Raw genomic sequence first — 16,429 nt, forward strand, 5'->3', positions numbered from 1 at the left:
ACCCTAAGCATAATTAGTATAGAAAATGCAAGCTTAGTCAAATCCAAATATTATAAAATAGAAAGGGAAAGAAAGAAATTTCAATAGACAGCTCTTGAAGGAAGTAGAGGTTACAGTTGCAGTCGGGCCACAATAAATCGGAGTAAACCGAGAGTCTGCGAATATCGTGCTAGTCGCGGTAGAAAAATCAATGAGATACGTAGCTAACCGAACTAGGGCGAAATATTCCGAGCATCTAGGAATTCAGCAGAGTTGGCGGGAGTTGGCGTGTTGACGTGAGACGAAGGACAGCAGGATCCGAGGTACCACCCTTACCTGAAGTTCAAATAATGCGGTAGTGAAATTACATATATATATGAAATAATTACTCAGCTGCTTGAGAACAAGGAAAATCGCAATTATGTACCACATCGCAATTATGTGCTTTAGGTGCGAATATAGTTTTGTAGTGCCTGTTCGGAATATAATTGTAAGAAGATCTGCTATTTCAATCCCATAATTCTACGTTATAATATCAGCTTATAACACATTTCATAACCTACATTTTGTGAAAAAGTTTCTGTTTATAATTTCAGTTCCGTGTTGGTGTTTTAGTGATACAAGTGTCTATATCCCTTGAACGCTTTACTTAAAAAAAACGAGTTATAACATATTAGTGAGAATATTAAACAATATTTTCGCAATATTGAATGATTACGACAGTTTTATTGAAGTATATCTATGCCGAAAACTTCACTTATCTTTTGTTGAAACAATATCAGAATGTAATTTCGTACGAGCATGATAGATATACTTACATATTTGATAAAGTTTATATACATATATCTATATATATGTATATAACCAATTTTTACGTTTCATTCTTTTCTCTATGTGAGTCTGGATGTTTGTAATTTGTGCTGAAATTATTGCGTACTACGATTCCCATGTGGCGCTCTAATGAAGCGTCGACTTGGAGGCGGGCTCTGTAAGCTCCGCAACGTGTTCGTGGTGGTTTTCTTTGGGTTGGTGGCGGGGATAACTGCCAGTGAGTATCCTGAAAGGGAATGTTGCGATCCATACCCGCTTCCCCCGCCCCCAGCCTCCACCACTCCTTATCCATCTGCTGCTACTCCAACTAGCCATTCAGGTAAGTAATTTTAATTGTTCTTTAGTGAAGGAAAGCTTGTAAGCTTTTCCAGATGCCTATTCTTGGATTTCATTTTTTTTAAATACCTTTTACCCGGATTATTAGAATGTTTTTAATACTTCGACTTGAACGTTCAATATATTTGGTGGATATTTTTTTTTTAACGAAATGTTAAACCAATTTATTTTGTAGCCAGAGACACCGTTTCGGTCACTATCAAAATTTCTCTATATATTAGTTTAATCAGACACATGTAACCAGTAGTATCTTTTTAAGTACTAATACATATTTTTAAATTAAAAGATTTCTCTTCTCTTGAATAAAGTATTTAACTGAGTGCTATGTGTCTTTTGGGATGTTATCAGTATTCGTTAAGGAAAATCAGATGGCAACGAATAACTGAAGCTGTTCAATGTTCTTTACTATTTACAGCACAAGCTTAAGAGATTTCTATAATAATAAAAAAATATTTTCTATTATGTAAAGAAATCTAATGGGAACAAACGATAGAAAATTTCGTGTCCTCCCAAACAGTTCTTTTTTGGTTTCTTGTGCCATGTAGTAGGATTTAAAGTATTATTTTAGTAGTGATAAAGGATTAACAAGGATTAGGTACAATTACTGTAAGAATTCAAACAAGTCCCCACCTGCGAAAAGAATAGAAACTTTTTCTAAAATTAATAGCTTAATTCTAGAGATAAGTTCATTTTATAACATATACCACCAACAATTAACCATCACGACTTTATTGAATGTGAGAGTTTGAGAAGATCTACTAGTTGTTAGTCCCATAAGCATTATAATCAGTTTTTTTATATATACAGTTCATAATGTAATAATATATGTCCGCTAGCAATAGGTATGTGGCAGACCATAAATTCGTTCTCAGATCGTTAATACTCGTTAAAGTGCTTATCACATCGCCATTAATCCAAAGACAATGAATTTATAGATTTAATGAATATCATTATTCAATTTGTTATTACGAAGCACGGAAATTACAGCAGACTCCCAAATTTTTTTGGACTTTAGTGTATCGTAAGTTATCCATCGTAAGTTCTGGTCCTTTCTTGCCTCCTGAACAAACGTGCCAGCAGAATAGAGAGGAATGAGGAGATCTTATGCAGACCACATTTTCGATAGTTATGCTCGTTAGTGAAACATATTATTATTGCTCCAGGAACAACAGATAATTATTTTAAATAGAACAATCTTTTAAGAGCCTATTAATTTTATGCCAAAAGCCAATAACTACGCCAGACACCAATTTCGATTTCACACAATTACTGCTTCCTTACAAGTTTTTAGTGCCGCATACTTCATAATACATGCAATGCATTTAAATCTTGGTTTTTTATAAAAATTCATTATTCGAATAGGAACTACATGCGAAAGTAAAAATAGCACACCTACGACAGAGATTTTCTTTTCCACATATGGTTAGTGGTCGTTATAACCGCTTATACCCTTCTTACGGATCTACAGAAAACAGTTTCATATTTTGAAAGTAAATTACTGGCTCAACCCGTAGTTCTGGCTCTAATTGATGCCGCAGTTCTGGCACTACCAGCTTAAGAACACAATCTTGATTTATGAAAGCGGTAGAGCTTCCCTGGTGTAATTCAAGAGGCGGCTCCTCAGTAGGAGCAGTGGATGCAAGTGCAACGCACATTAACTTCGATTTTCAGATTTCCTACAATAATCCATCTTTTATATTTCATGTTTCCTACGTTTCGATAAATTTGATTATCTTAGGTCTCGTAAGTTACTTGCTATTATGCCGTATTTTTAAGTAAAACATAGGAATTATTTTTGAGAGCTTAAGCCGCAATAGTACAGAGCGTTCTGGCTTAAAAATTCAGAGCGTTCTAGATGTGTTGTCCTATCCTAGCCTGCACGCACATTACAAATAACCCCTTTACGCCTATCACATTTCACACAGTTGATGCACTACAAATATCATTTACTTAAAGAAAAACAAAATAATCGGTATTGGCCTGCTAACTACTTTCGAATGGGCCTGCATTCTTTGAGGAGAGGATAACTGCACTTGAGATTTTAAACAATGAGTGCATAGTAATATCACCTTTATGACACAAATGTAATTGTTATATATCCTGGGATAAGACTAAAAGAGTATAATTACGTACTACTTTCACACGCCGTAGTTATCTAGTGCTAGCATAACTGAACTTTCGTGTTGCAAATTTCAGTCTGTCCACCACAAGTAAAGCTCAGTTTTTAAAATCATATCGCCACCCAAAATAATGACTACAGGCTGGACAAGCCACGTACAGCGTATCAGAAATCTGTTTTTAAAAAATTTTAAATCCTGTTTTGTTGACGAAGCAATAAACATGCACTTTGGACACGAAAGAGAAGTAACCAAATACTAACGATGACTAAAATCACAATATATTCCAATTTACATATGAAGTTGAATAACGTAAAGGATTATTAAAAATTTAGGCATTTGCTCTCACTTACGCTAGGGTGCATCACCAACGATTAATTCAAAGATTAATTATGTGATTAATTCAAATTGTGTTCTGCCGTAGGTGGTATTCCTCATCTCCCTTTGAAGAAAGTGCTAACAGAACATGATTTTTTTTTTTAAAAATATAGACCTGATACGAAAGATGAAATTTGCGCAACTAACGACTATTTTTAAACCACTAAAGATGTGTGAAATTTAAATCGAGACGTGAAGTATGGGTTATGGCAGGTTTGTTGTCAGGAAGTAGCACAGTATTGCTTTTATTATATATATATATATATATATATATATATATACAGGGTGCGGCACGTAAAACCGGCCCGTCGTAATATTCTGGTATATTGTGTTTTTGGCAACACTTAAATAATCTACCTTCCTACCAAGGGATGCCGTGTCGAGGTCGGGTCGATTTACTTGACCTGCAGCAGTCACGTGCATCCGCAGCCAGTGAAACTTGTCGAGATCAGTTGAGAAAAAGGCCTCGTTGTGTTAAGCCGGGTGAGTGTAAGTGTGTGATAATGCCGTATTCGATACCCGAGCGTGTTGCCATTGTTGAAGGGTTCATTCTCACTGGATCTTTTGTGAAAACAAAGAATTTGTTTCGGGAGAAATTTCCAGGACGTTCTGTGCCAACAAAAAGCACCATTCAGGAATTGATTGAAAAATGGCGGCGTACAGGATCGGTTCATATTGCTCCCAGGAACAGACGACCATCTGTCTGCACACCTGAATTAAAGATGCAGGTGGAGGAAATAATGACAAGAAGTCCTCGAGTTTTATACACACTTGACCGAAGAGGAGCGTCAGTTATGTTACTTTCAGCAGGACGGTGCAACATGCCACACATCAGCTGCATCGTTGTTCCTTGTGCATGAGATGTTTACACTAGAGGACAATCAGCAAAGGCTTGTGGCCTCCTCGGTCACCAGAATTGTCCACGTGTGACCTTTACTTATGGGGACTGTTAAAGGGAAGAGTATACGAAACAAATCCACACACAATTGAAGAAATCAATACCAGGATCCAGGATGTCACCAATAGCATTACAACACGAGAACTGACAAGGGTATATATGAATAACCTCAAACGTGCTCACATGTGTGTTGAAGTGGGCGTAGGACACTTTCAGCACCTGCTGTGAAGGTGAGTAGTCATATTCAATACATTACATTTCATTTATGTGTTCACTTTACGGCCCGTTTACGGTTTTACGTGCCGCACTCTTTATATATATATAGATTAAAGTCTAGAGACTAATAACATATCATATATATATATATATATATATATATATATATATATATATATATATATATATATATGATATGTTATTAGTCTCTAGACTTTAATCTGTAGTAACGGAGTTGCAAACAAATATTGGAATAAACAATATAATCATTATTTGTAGAACACAAACAGTATAATATTCACCCTTAACAAGTACTAAGAGAGCACTAATGATAGATAAAATTAAATTTGCTCTGCTGTGGTTTTGGTGTTTGGCATTTGGCATGAAGTTAGAACGAATACAAAAAAAGTAGTAGCGTGTATTAGTTTTGCGTCCCTGGTCTGCTGGATGAAGTTAGGCGGATAAGAATTTCTTGGAAAATGTATCCTTAATTTCTTAATACAAATTGTGGGATATGTTGCACCAATAATTTTTACTAGCTAAAGTAAGTACTATTTAAAAAATAATACTTACTAGTACTAACTAATTATATATATTGTCTTTGGTCATAGGCTTTATAGATAGCAGCACACTAAAACCTTTCTTTAAATTAAAGCGGCTTGCAATTACTTGCTAAAGTCAGAAAATAATGTACTGAACATAACAAGTTATAATTACAGATAATAAGGTATTGTGTTTTGCAGTGAATTTAGTCTCTGGTGTCTTGCAATAAATACAGCAACGCAATAATGTCCATGAGACACATTAGCTATATATGTAGATTATTGTTGGTATAAGGAACTCTAACATTTAGATATGCGAAACTAATGATGGATATAATCAAAATTCTTTTATGATGCAGTAAAGTTATCAGGCTCAATGTTTCTTTGTTTAATTATGAGATTGTCAACCGGAGGCAATAGCTGTCTGATCGGAGACATTGATCTGCATTAATCTCTAAAGTAACCTAATTTGTTGCCTGCCGGAGATTTCGTCGTTCTTCTGATGGTATCAAGTTAGGAGGGCAATACTTGGATTTGAAAGATGTAGCTATTATTTGGGAAGGTCTAACGATGGGATATACGGCACTAAGGAGGAATAGCGAAGTACTAATGAAAGGTGCTAAAAAGTGGTGATCAACCAAATGTTTCGTGCCAGTTTTGCTGGTATAAAATGAGAAATGAAATTTAATTTAAAATGCGTATATATTGCGTATTAAGGATCACCATGAGTAGCACTAAGAAAGAATTAATGAGGAAAGTAATGAAGATTACGGTCTGTATACATTTTGTCCACGGTATGCAAGAATCAAGGTAAAAAGCAAATAATACCTTTCTTTAAAATTGTAGTCGATATTTGTGGAGTACTAACGTTGAATATGTAGCAGCAATTTACATTAAAGTCGGATGTACGGCAGTAACGAGCAATAACGAAATAATTATACATTTCAAAACAAGTGTGATTTGTCGCTGGTCTACTAGCATCATGTTAGCAGTCAAATATTGGGTTTCCTGAAGAAGATAGCTGATCATGTAGCACTAACGAAGGCTAATGCGGAGTCTAATCAAAATTGTGATTACATAAATACCTCGCCCTTGGGAAATTTTCATAATTTTAGCAGATGAATATAGGCTTTCTTTATAATTTTAGCCATATCAGTGTATCAATATTTGTACAAAATGGGGCACAGACATTTACTCGCGAAGTACTAATGACGGGTGAAATGAAAATTGTGGGCTCATTTTGATTTCGTTCGTCGTTTCCTATATGGGAGGGGGGTTGGAAGCCATTCAATAATAGATTTCTAAAAAGGGTATTCGTTGTATGTTTAGTAATAATTTTGAGTCATCAGTGAACACTAAGGAAGAAAAGCTCTATAATGCATTTCCCCTTGCGCTTAGGTATCTCTGGTCAATGCAGGATCAGCAAATGACACATAATTTAAATTGTCTTTATCCAACTATCTGCTTGAGCCTATACTCCTCTAAACGCTTTCTGACTACGATGCACTGACTTCATTGTTAAAGGTCACTACTTTTGCACTTCCAGAAAATAATGGTGGTCTAACATTGTTGGAATTATTTTAATCATGAGTATTTACGTTTGGTTCTTGTTCGTATATAGCGGCGTTTGATGTTTCTTCTGTTTAGTTGACTGACGGGTCCTCTGCTAAAGAATTTTGAAGAAGATTTGCATTCATTCCGTTTCGTAATGAATTTTGGTTACTGCTTTGTGTAGTTATGAAATTTTTCCACACAATGTAACTCTGACTTTCCACATTACTATTCTTTTCCGTGTCTTTCTCCACTTTAGTGTTTTGCATCTTCTACAATGTGTTAAGATAGTAATTTTGTTTGTTTCCGCACATGAATGTTGAGCAAAAATTGGTGAGGACGTAGATGTGTACCCAATGCATTTACTATAGTCCATACTATTTGGGGGAAAGGGAAACAAGTCAAAGGAGGCAAGCCCTTTTTTATAATAAATGTGGAAATATAATTATCCACTACTTCTTTAAGAAGACAACCATAATTCCCCTTATTCACATTTCAACGGGATGGTTGTGCCTCCAATTCCGAACCACTTTTCTCCACCCCTTCTTTATGGGTCGAAATGCTGCACCATTTGCTATTTTAAGTATTCGAGTTGCATTTGGATAGAAAGCAATAATTTCTGTTCGTAATTCCTAGCATAGGTCGGTCGACTGGAGACTCGACTTGTAGGGTTCAGAGATTGATTTTAAATATAAACAATACTGTTATTGAAACTTCAAGTTTCTACACATTTTGGCACTCTTTTCAGCTATAAAACTCTCTGTATCTTTTTCACTTATACAGGTTCTTCTTTTTAAAAAATTAGGACCGAACTCATTTCTGCAACTAGAATTTTTTAACGTAATTACGATGTAGATCTAGCTACACCGTAAATCTTTGAGGCTGTTATGATTCCCATCCCATGCCTTGTGAAATTGATTGGAGAGCTTCTTCAAGCCTTTGCTTATAATATTTAAGAATTCGAATTCTTGGCATATAGCAATGTTGGGCTAGATTTCTAACCAGGAGGAATTACTCCAGTACAAGATATAAAAGTTAACATTACCGCAACGTGCCGCCATAAATTGAATCGATGAGAAGCTGAAAACTCCCTCCAACAGAAAACTGAACATCTCCTCCTACTGTTTGTAGAAAATGTTGAGCATTGAAATTTTTATTTAATTCTAAAACATGCCATTTCCTAGAAATATTAATTTCGTGGAAATGACAGGTCTTTAAACTCAATTATTCAATTGAAGAAACAAAAATGGACAGTGTTTTGCATAAATAGGCAGAGCGCAAGCTAGAATCTTTGTTTGGCGCTTGCCTACAAATAATTTTAATGAGTAGGGAACAGTATAATTATATGTGATTCACTTTAAAAAGTATAGACTTAAGAAACTTTAGAGTTAATTATCTCATAATGAGATTGTGGCAATGGTGTAGTGATATATAACACTATACTAATGTGCCATGTCACTGATTCACGCGATCAAAACTAAGAGCTCAGTGATTATTTTTTTCTTTTTGATTATTTTTTAATTAGTGATTGGCACCACAATATACAGTAATTGGCAGGGGTGCTATTAACTAGAAAGAGTTAACGTAGAAACACAAGAATTTATAACATTTGTATTTTCCTTAAATGAAACCTTTTAAAAGCCTTATATCATTTTCATATACAAAATATTAGTATCATAGTTATTGTCAGGGGTATTCCAATTAGTATCTAGGCACATACTATTTCATAGAGTGACTGGAACCCAATTTTTTCAACAGGGTTACAAGGTTACACGGTTACAGGGTTTCAGAAATGGATTGCAAGGTTGCTTGAAGGGAAAGCTTGATACTTCATTATCTGCAATGCCAATAAAGCATAACGTAAGTAACATTTAATAAGTTGGCACATTTAATATTCTACAAACATGCTTAACAATATCATAAGTTATAAGACCATATTTTGAGTTTAGGAAAATATATCCACCTATACCATAAACCACTTCTCTCTTATACTAAAATAGTAGGAAAAAAACTTTACAGACTATAAAAGCAATGACCACTGAATACTGTCAAAAAAAATGATTTGTTTCCTTATTTTTTAAACAATAACTGGATAAGTGCCAATTACTGTCCGGGTAACAATCACTGTATGTGTTGAAAATACAATCGTTTTCTAAGAAAACAGGGATTTATTGGTATTAATCCCCATTGCAGAAGCAGTAATGGCCTGTGTAATCAAATTTGTTGTCTCCTATAGGTTTCGTTTCTTGAGATTTCGTATATGTGAAATATTGATTTTTTTAAAGGGTTGCGATTATCACTTAACGCTAAAGATGTGATATTAAGGACTAGCAAGGAACTAAAAAGCGTTTTATAAAAAATTTGGTCTATCGTAGATCTATTCTCTGGTATTCTTACATCCAGTTAGCAGATTAACCCTTAGGTACACTTCCTGGGTCTAATTGACCCCGCGAATATATCATTTAATTTTTACTGTATCTCATAGACCTTTTTTACAGATATTGTTTTCTGAGTACTCATCATTATTTGTGCTTATACTTGCTGGCATGAAATACTTGTTTTACGTGATTTTTAACAAACACATCCTTTTTACACCTTGTGGGTCAGATTGACCCATGCCTTTCTTTGGATTACCTTTGTAATATTTCTCCTTACTCTGGGAGAACGTCATTTATACATTTAAATTGTTATTCCAGGTTGCAGTAAAATGAAAATGAATAATTGAATGCTTATAATAGAGATAGAGGAAGAAGAAGAAGATTATGTTGATGGCGATGATGAAAATTGTATTCCTTGTTACACTGTTCTTCCATATTTATTTAGATGTACGATTTGATGTTCACTGTTCGAATTTCATTTACTTGAAAGTATGACCATGTCTCCGTCGCACTCTTTTACGTCAGACTCTAGTGATCAATATCATAGTGGAAGTGATGGCGAAGACATTCCTTCTGCCACTCCCCTTGTAAGCCATAAGCCGTTATAGCTATAAGGACGGTATTGTTTCGTAAGTATGCGCAAGATAGAAGTCGAAACAGGATTTTCCTGACATAATTCGAGTCGACACACGGTTTTTCCAATAGAAAAATACATTTTTCGAGTCGAGACATCACTTTTACAGCACATTTACGAGAAGGGACAACCACAAATCTTGTGTCGTGCGCATCCCTAATGCTCGGAACAAATATCTCCCTAAATATTCCAAGACGTCCTTATAATGTTTTAAGAAACAATCCCGGTCCTGCTAATCACTACTGTGACTACACTGAAAAGTGCACTTTACTATTTCCTTAGCCCTAACCTTTTGGAAGAAATTCGCCTTTGTACTAATTTCGAAGGTAAACACGTAGCACAAGAAATGCGCTGTTCTTGCAAATTGACCAAATGACCCATTACAACCGATCTACAAGCATTACCAAGGTGCAAAAGATCAAACTTGTGACTGTTTGAAAAGTCGAAAATAACCGTAATTGTGCCAAAGCCTAATTCAGTAAGAGACTAGAGATATCAAGAAAGTAAGTCGTTATTTTCTGAATAGTAGTCTACTAAACCCTTTTTCTTTTTCAGAAATATTATACTTGTGCCGAACATGCAACAGATTTTTTTCGCAGACTGGAAGTTGCGACCTTTTTGCAAGAGACACAAAGAGCACGAAGTGATTTAAATCAGCCTTGATGTACTGCTGAGTTTTAAATTCTGTTTGTGTCACATCAGTCTTGTGTTTCAATAAACGTTTCTTCACACATCTTATTAGAGACCCTACTATGCTCTCCCTTCGGTTCAGCCAAAACTGCAAAAGTGTACCAAAAGTAAAACGAGTACGGGATCGGTCAAATTGCCAAGAATTTCCTCATCTACAAAATAAAATATTGTTTTTTCGTGGCAATATCCTTCGTGCTGACCGTGCAAAAATAATAGTCACCTAAATGGTCCTTCGCTTCTAGCCAAACAATAGGAACTCCCGAAAGCGCAATAATTTACTTTCCTTTTATCCAATCAAGCAATGTATCCTCACATTTGGCACACGACATTAAAAGCCTATTTTTTGTTATGGTCGCCAATATAAACTTCAAATTAGGTTTTGTAGGGACTCCTGAAGACGACTATATACTGAGCGTTTGGCGGGGAAGTTGTTAGCATCTACATTAATAAGACTTCATATATAATTAATCAATTGTGGCTATTTGAAGCAGACATGATGTATGTTGTTAAACAAAACAGTATTGAAAAAACAATATTGTATGTGTGTGCTTATTTGAGTAGATTTAAGTGAAATCCTATATAGAGTGAATAGAATACATTACGTTAAAACCAATTTAGAATACATGCCGCATAATATACGGGTTTCAAATTGCATGTAAATTATAGCATGCACAGTGAACCGGATTTTATTTATTTGGAAGCAGTGCTGAATAGGCAATTACAAACAGTTCGTAAATCTAATGCAACAGAAAACTTTTAAAAAATTGTTCCCCAGAGTTATCAAAAGCAAAAACCATTTTAACTTTTACAATAAAAAGTGGAACAATTAAAAACGAAGCCAATTTTCCTAGACAATTATAGCATCAGATAGCGCTATCACGACTCATTTATCTACATTTAATTTCCAGGCATTTAAACATTCGGTATATATTTTAGCGTTCCTAAGTAGCTGATGGTCTGCAAGTTGGTTCTACCAAGTAAGTTGCAATAGCAGTACTCCATTCTAAGTAATATTTCTAGCAAGCTTTTGTTCCATATTTCGATTATATTTTCTCCACTAGAATATATCTTTATATCACTGTAAATTTTGTTGTAATATTATTAAACAGTTTTAAAACGATATCATGACAAATCTTTCTGATATTGCCGTTTAATGTTTAAAGGTGTCCTTGTGATTTTCTGTTCATAGATTTCTAATTTTGGTTTTTATATTTGCTCCGTTAAGGTTTCCCTTCCATTAGGAAACATACTTCTTGTTTTGCTGAGACTAGAAATTTGCAACAATCAAAAGTTATATTAATTTGGCATAATAATGTAATATTCAATTCAATAAGGTTTCATGAACGAGTTATCAAGCCATACCAGTATTACTATATAACTTTTGATTTCTATGAATTAAAGACCAAAATTTATTAATTGGAAAGTTATGAAAATAAGGGAAAAAGAACAAGACTGGGAGGAGAATGATATTTATTCCATACTTGTATGTTACTGTATATTGTTATCTGAAATATCTAATGACCAATCCATGCTTCATTTAAGCTATGTTTACGAAATTTAATTATTTTTTTGCAGGTTCGAAGACTAACGTTGCTGTTGGTATTCAAAAATGTTTATTCGCTAGACAACTCTGCGATAAGGACCCGTCTTGTTCTGCCATTTTGGAAATTATTCCTCGCGTTTGTGGCCCAGAACAAGGTAAGTCAGATCAATTAAATTGTCAATACAAAGTAATTGGTAATCACTATAACAGTTCTCCCGAATGTCTCATCACAATTGAAATATTCCTAGTACGTTATTTTACATATGCATTACTACTTCTAGCTTAGAAGTAGCTTAAGTTTTAGTGATAACTTATTACAATGTTCCCTTTTTCCTTCATTAATAATGTAATGAATAATTATTTTTTCACACTGAATTACATCATCGGTTAGCTCCTTTACTATTACATAATACCGTTTCCAAACAGAATTCGTGTGGTTTGAAAACCCTGCTAATATAGACTGTAACCGTACAAAATATACCTATATTGCAAGGAAAGTCTACAAGCATATAAACTAATACGACAAAAAACAAATTTTTGATGTCAAGCTGAAACGAATTGAAATAAAAAGTCACAAGTAAAGAAGATTCTGAACCGCAACAACACTTAGGCATGGTACCAAGATAGAGAGAAAATGTGTGTCTCCTCTCGATATTTCGATGTTAGACCAAGACCGAGACCTAAATAGACCACTACAAATCGAGAAGCGAAAGGACAGCCACGAAATTCTCGGTTTCTTCTTCAATATTGATAGGTATTAAAAGTAACTATATATCTCTAAAATGTTTCGTAGCTATGTTATAACATGGAAAGGATTGTCAGCTTTACGGTGGGTTCTTTATGGTTTGGCTATAGGGCTAAAACCGCTCCCGAAATAGATTTGTAATTCTTTTTTCGCGTTGGACGTACAACACAATGGCTTGTTACACGTTCCTCATGCCTCTTCCGAAAGAAAATTTTAAAACTCTCACTCTAAAATTTCATAAATATCTCTCTCTTTAATTAAAAAAAAAATCCCAACTACCTCTATTAAAAATTCTTGCGGATCTATCGCACAATTCTGAAACATGGACTCTTGGATAGAACACATGTCAGCTCCTAAGGGAAGTCTTCAACCGACAATGGTAGATTCCACAGTTATGAACTTTGAAAGTCCGTCCTTTCAATTTCGGAATGCAATTATAATCCTTTAACTGTAGTTGCCTATTGTGAGTAATCCTGCAAAGAAACAGTCAATTCAGTTAATGAACTCATCATTTTTTAGTTGCCTCCATTTACTTTTGGTTTCCACGTTGAAAGGTGGTCATGCGACTGACAAATTAACTATGCCGGTTCTTTTGTCAATCACACTGATTTACGATGTGAGTGCCAGCAAAACAGTATTGCACTATCTGGTGCCCTTTGCATAGCCCAGACACGTACATACACGGCGCTAGCCCTTATTTTAGCGCGTCTCTTTTTATATAGGATGGCTTCAAAAAGAGATGAAAAATTGCTGTGGATTGATGAACCGCTATAAGGTTTGAATCTCAATTTTTTGGTAAGCCCTGTTAACATCTAGTAGTATTCATTTTTTCTTCTATGCGGCGACATTTTTAAATGTGGGGGATCCATATCTTGCCCCAATTTTTTAAAATTGAAAGTCCTTTCTATGCGTTTTATGCATTTAGTATATATACTATTCATAAAATAAGCATACAATGAGGATTTTTTTTTCTTGCACGATACTTTTACTATTATGACAGGCGTTCACCTTAGTCCGTATCCAGTATAGTCTTATTTCTATGCGTGGGCAATTTGTTTCCAGTGTTCCTAGCACCATCTTGAACGCTCGACATTTTCCCCCGAAGTTTATTCTGTACGACTGAGATTCATTCAACTTTCTGTCTTTCAGCAATATCCTCTACTGATATATAATTTCATATCCGGGCGAATTTCAAAATTTGATTACAACTGCATAAGACGCTACAAGTACCATTGCCAAATATTTTTACCTTTTCATTCATCTTTACTGTAATCTATTTCCCTCTGATAAAAACGCTCCAAAATCCATGTATGCCTTTGAAAAATTTCATCACCCTGGTAACATTTTAAATGTATTTTGATAATTTCCAAATGTATTTTGATAATTCGTTAGTGTTCGTTTAGAGAGAATACGATGAATGAAATATTTTGTAAATCACGTACTTCCTAAATTTTAAAGTACTATACGATGGTTTGCGCATATAAAAGGTAGTTAGACGCAGTATGCATACAAGTACCTTCCCTTGCTTGCCTGCTCATTTGTCTGAGGAGCTTACCGCGTAAGGTGTAAAGGCTGATATGTTTCTTGCATTTCTGTGCTGCAGGGTTTCGCGGGAACCTTGTGGGTAACCTAGCCTCTTATGGTGCATGCCATAACGTAAGTAAAATGAAAAGGTAAAAACTAAAATGTGAACTCCACGTGAATTACGGTAAAGAGGGCACGCCCGCTACAACCACGTCACATCTCTAGTAATGCATTTGCAATTGGTGGTTTTTCACTCTTCCTTCCATGAAAAACAACTGGCTATCAAACATTTTCAGAAGAGAAAACTTGGCCCTAGGTCGTCCCGCCCTGCTGTCTCTTGGCGCTGGTGGATGATGGACAACCTCGACTTACATAACCTTTTTGCTAAATAACAGCCCACCTTCCATTCGCTACAAGTTGTCAGTACATGACTTTTTCCCATTATTTGTACTGTAATAAAGCTGGGCAGTCCAGTCTGCAGTAAACTTCTATGTGCCTTTTTACACTTTTGGCTGAATTCCCATGCGTCATTCTATCTTCGCTCACGTGGCTTCCGTTGTTGACCCAGGAACAGCTATTATTAGTTATTGCAATTGACAAGGGAGGAACCGAGTTTATGCACTTTTTGCAGTAAATGCTTTTGTTGCTTTTCTATGCTTCCTTTTACTCCTGGTAGCATTTCAATATAATATCTCATAAAGTTTCATCACATTGTTTTATATAAGAAAAAAATATTAGTACATCTTTTATCTCCAAGTACATCTTTCAGACTAACGCACGTATTGCAACCAACTCTTCAATCATTATACTCAACGAAACACTTGTAACGTTCCTCATATATACATTACTCATTTTTCTTATCACAATGTATTTAAACCATCAACAGTATTAGTATTTCTTAGCATCCTTACAAATTACATTCAGTACAAAAGGAAGTGTGTAAAGTGTATGTTTCTTTTTTTCTCACATGTATGTATGAAAATTCTGTCTCTACTACTCATATATTTTATATACAAACGTGAAATAAAATGCCGTGTTTACTCAATTTATCTATTTACATGTGTGAATAAGAATTTGCAGTAAGTACAGCGCGATGTAAATAAAATTCCCACTAATGGCAAAAATGCTTTTATATATGACTTTCATAGCTTTACTACATAGTACTACGGACACTACTGACCTTATTGACCCCAAATCCAATAAAAAAAATTACCACATTCCCGACACAAACATAAAATATATGTTTTCTAGTTAGCGTGCATTGGTGCATATACGACACTGAATATCAATAAATCAATAGATTCGCACTTAAAGGACGCTTTGTAGCAACTAGGTCTGACCTATTTTGCTGGGCCTCTTTTCGTAAACCTGTTTCGTTGAAAACTGTTGCTTCTAAAACGTGATATTCACTGCAAGAATACTTTAAGTATAGTGGTAGAAATTTGTCAGCCGTTTGGTTTCTATAATACAAAGTCAGATGATCTATCTGAATCATTTAATTTTATTAATATGTAAAATTGAGCTTGAATTTTGAGCTTATAGTTTGTTCACTCCAAAAGGAAGATATCTGCTAAAAACAAAATCGGTGTTATGTTATAACAAAATATTACTACAACGTGTTGTAGATAAACAGGAAATTTAGGAACAGGAAAATAATAAAAAAGGAAATTTTAATATCTTTACCAGTAAACTTACAGCTTATACCATATATATAATACATTCCCAACATTATTATATAAAACCAAGCTAGCAGATGGTTAAGAACAATGGTGCACTATCCTATACTCCCTGTCTCCTTAAGTTAAATATAGAATAAGAATCATGAGAGATACAGGATGCTCCACCGTATTAACTTTTTTTTTTTTTATTTTCCACAGTTCTATAACAACAAACACAAATTCCTGTTTTAAAGAACCTATGAAGTTACTGTTACATACCCATTTGCAAACTTTAAATCAATTTCTAGTTTCCAGGTTTTCAGTAGGGACTCATGTAGAAATTAGAGTTGCTGAAATATGAGCTATACGAGAAATTGTTTTCAAGTTTAACTTCAATGGTTATGCCGGC

At 34.8% G+C, this 16,429-nt stretch overlaps 1 protein-coding gene across 3 annotated transcripts in view; it reads left to right on the forward strand.

Moving 5' to 3' along the window:
• The first annotated feature begins 261 nt into the window (after positions 1-261).
• Positions 262-16,429, forward strand: part of Gfrl (Glial cell line-derived neurotrophic family receptor-like) — a 621,902-nt gene continuing 605,734 nt past the window's right edge. For all 3 annotated transcript variants that reach the window (XM_081762635.1, XM_081762636.1, XM_081762637.1), the window contains exons 1-2: positions 262-1,129; positions 12,126-12,248. In XM_081762635.1, the coding sequence (XP_081618761.1) occupies positions 940-1,129; positions 12,126-12,248 (313 nt within the window). In that variant the 5' untranslated portion in view covers positions 262-939. The remainder of the gene's footprint in view (positions 1,130-12,125; positions 12,249-16,429) is intronic.

This window comes from Thermobia domestica, chromosome 6 (assembly GCF_964235325.1).
Source record: "Thermobia domestica chromosome 6, izTheDome1.hap1.1, whole genome shotgun sequence".
NCBI lineage: Eukaryota > Metazoa > Arthropoda > Insecta > Zygentoma > Lepismatidae > Thermobia > Thermobia domestica.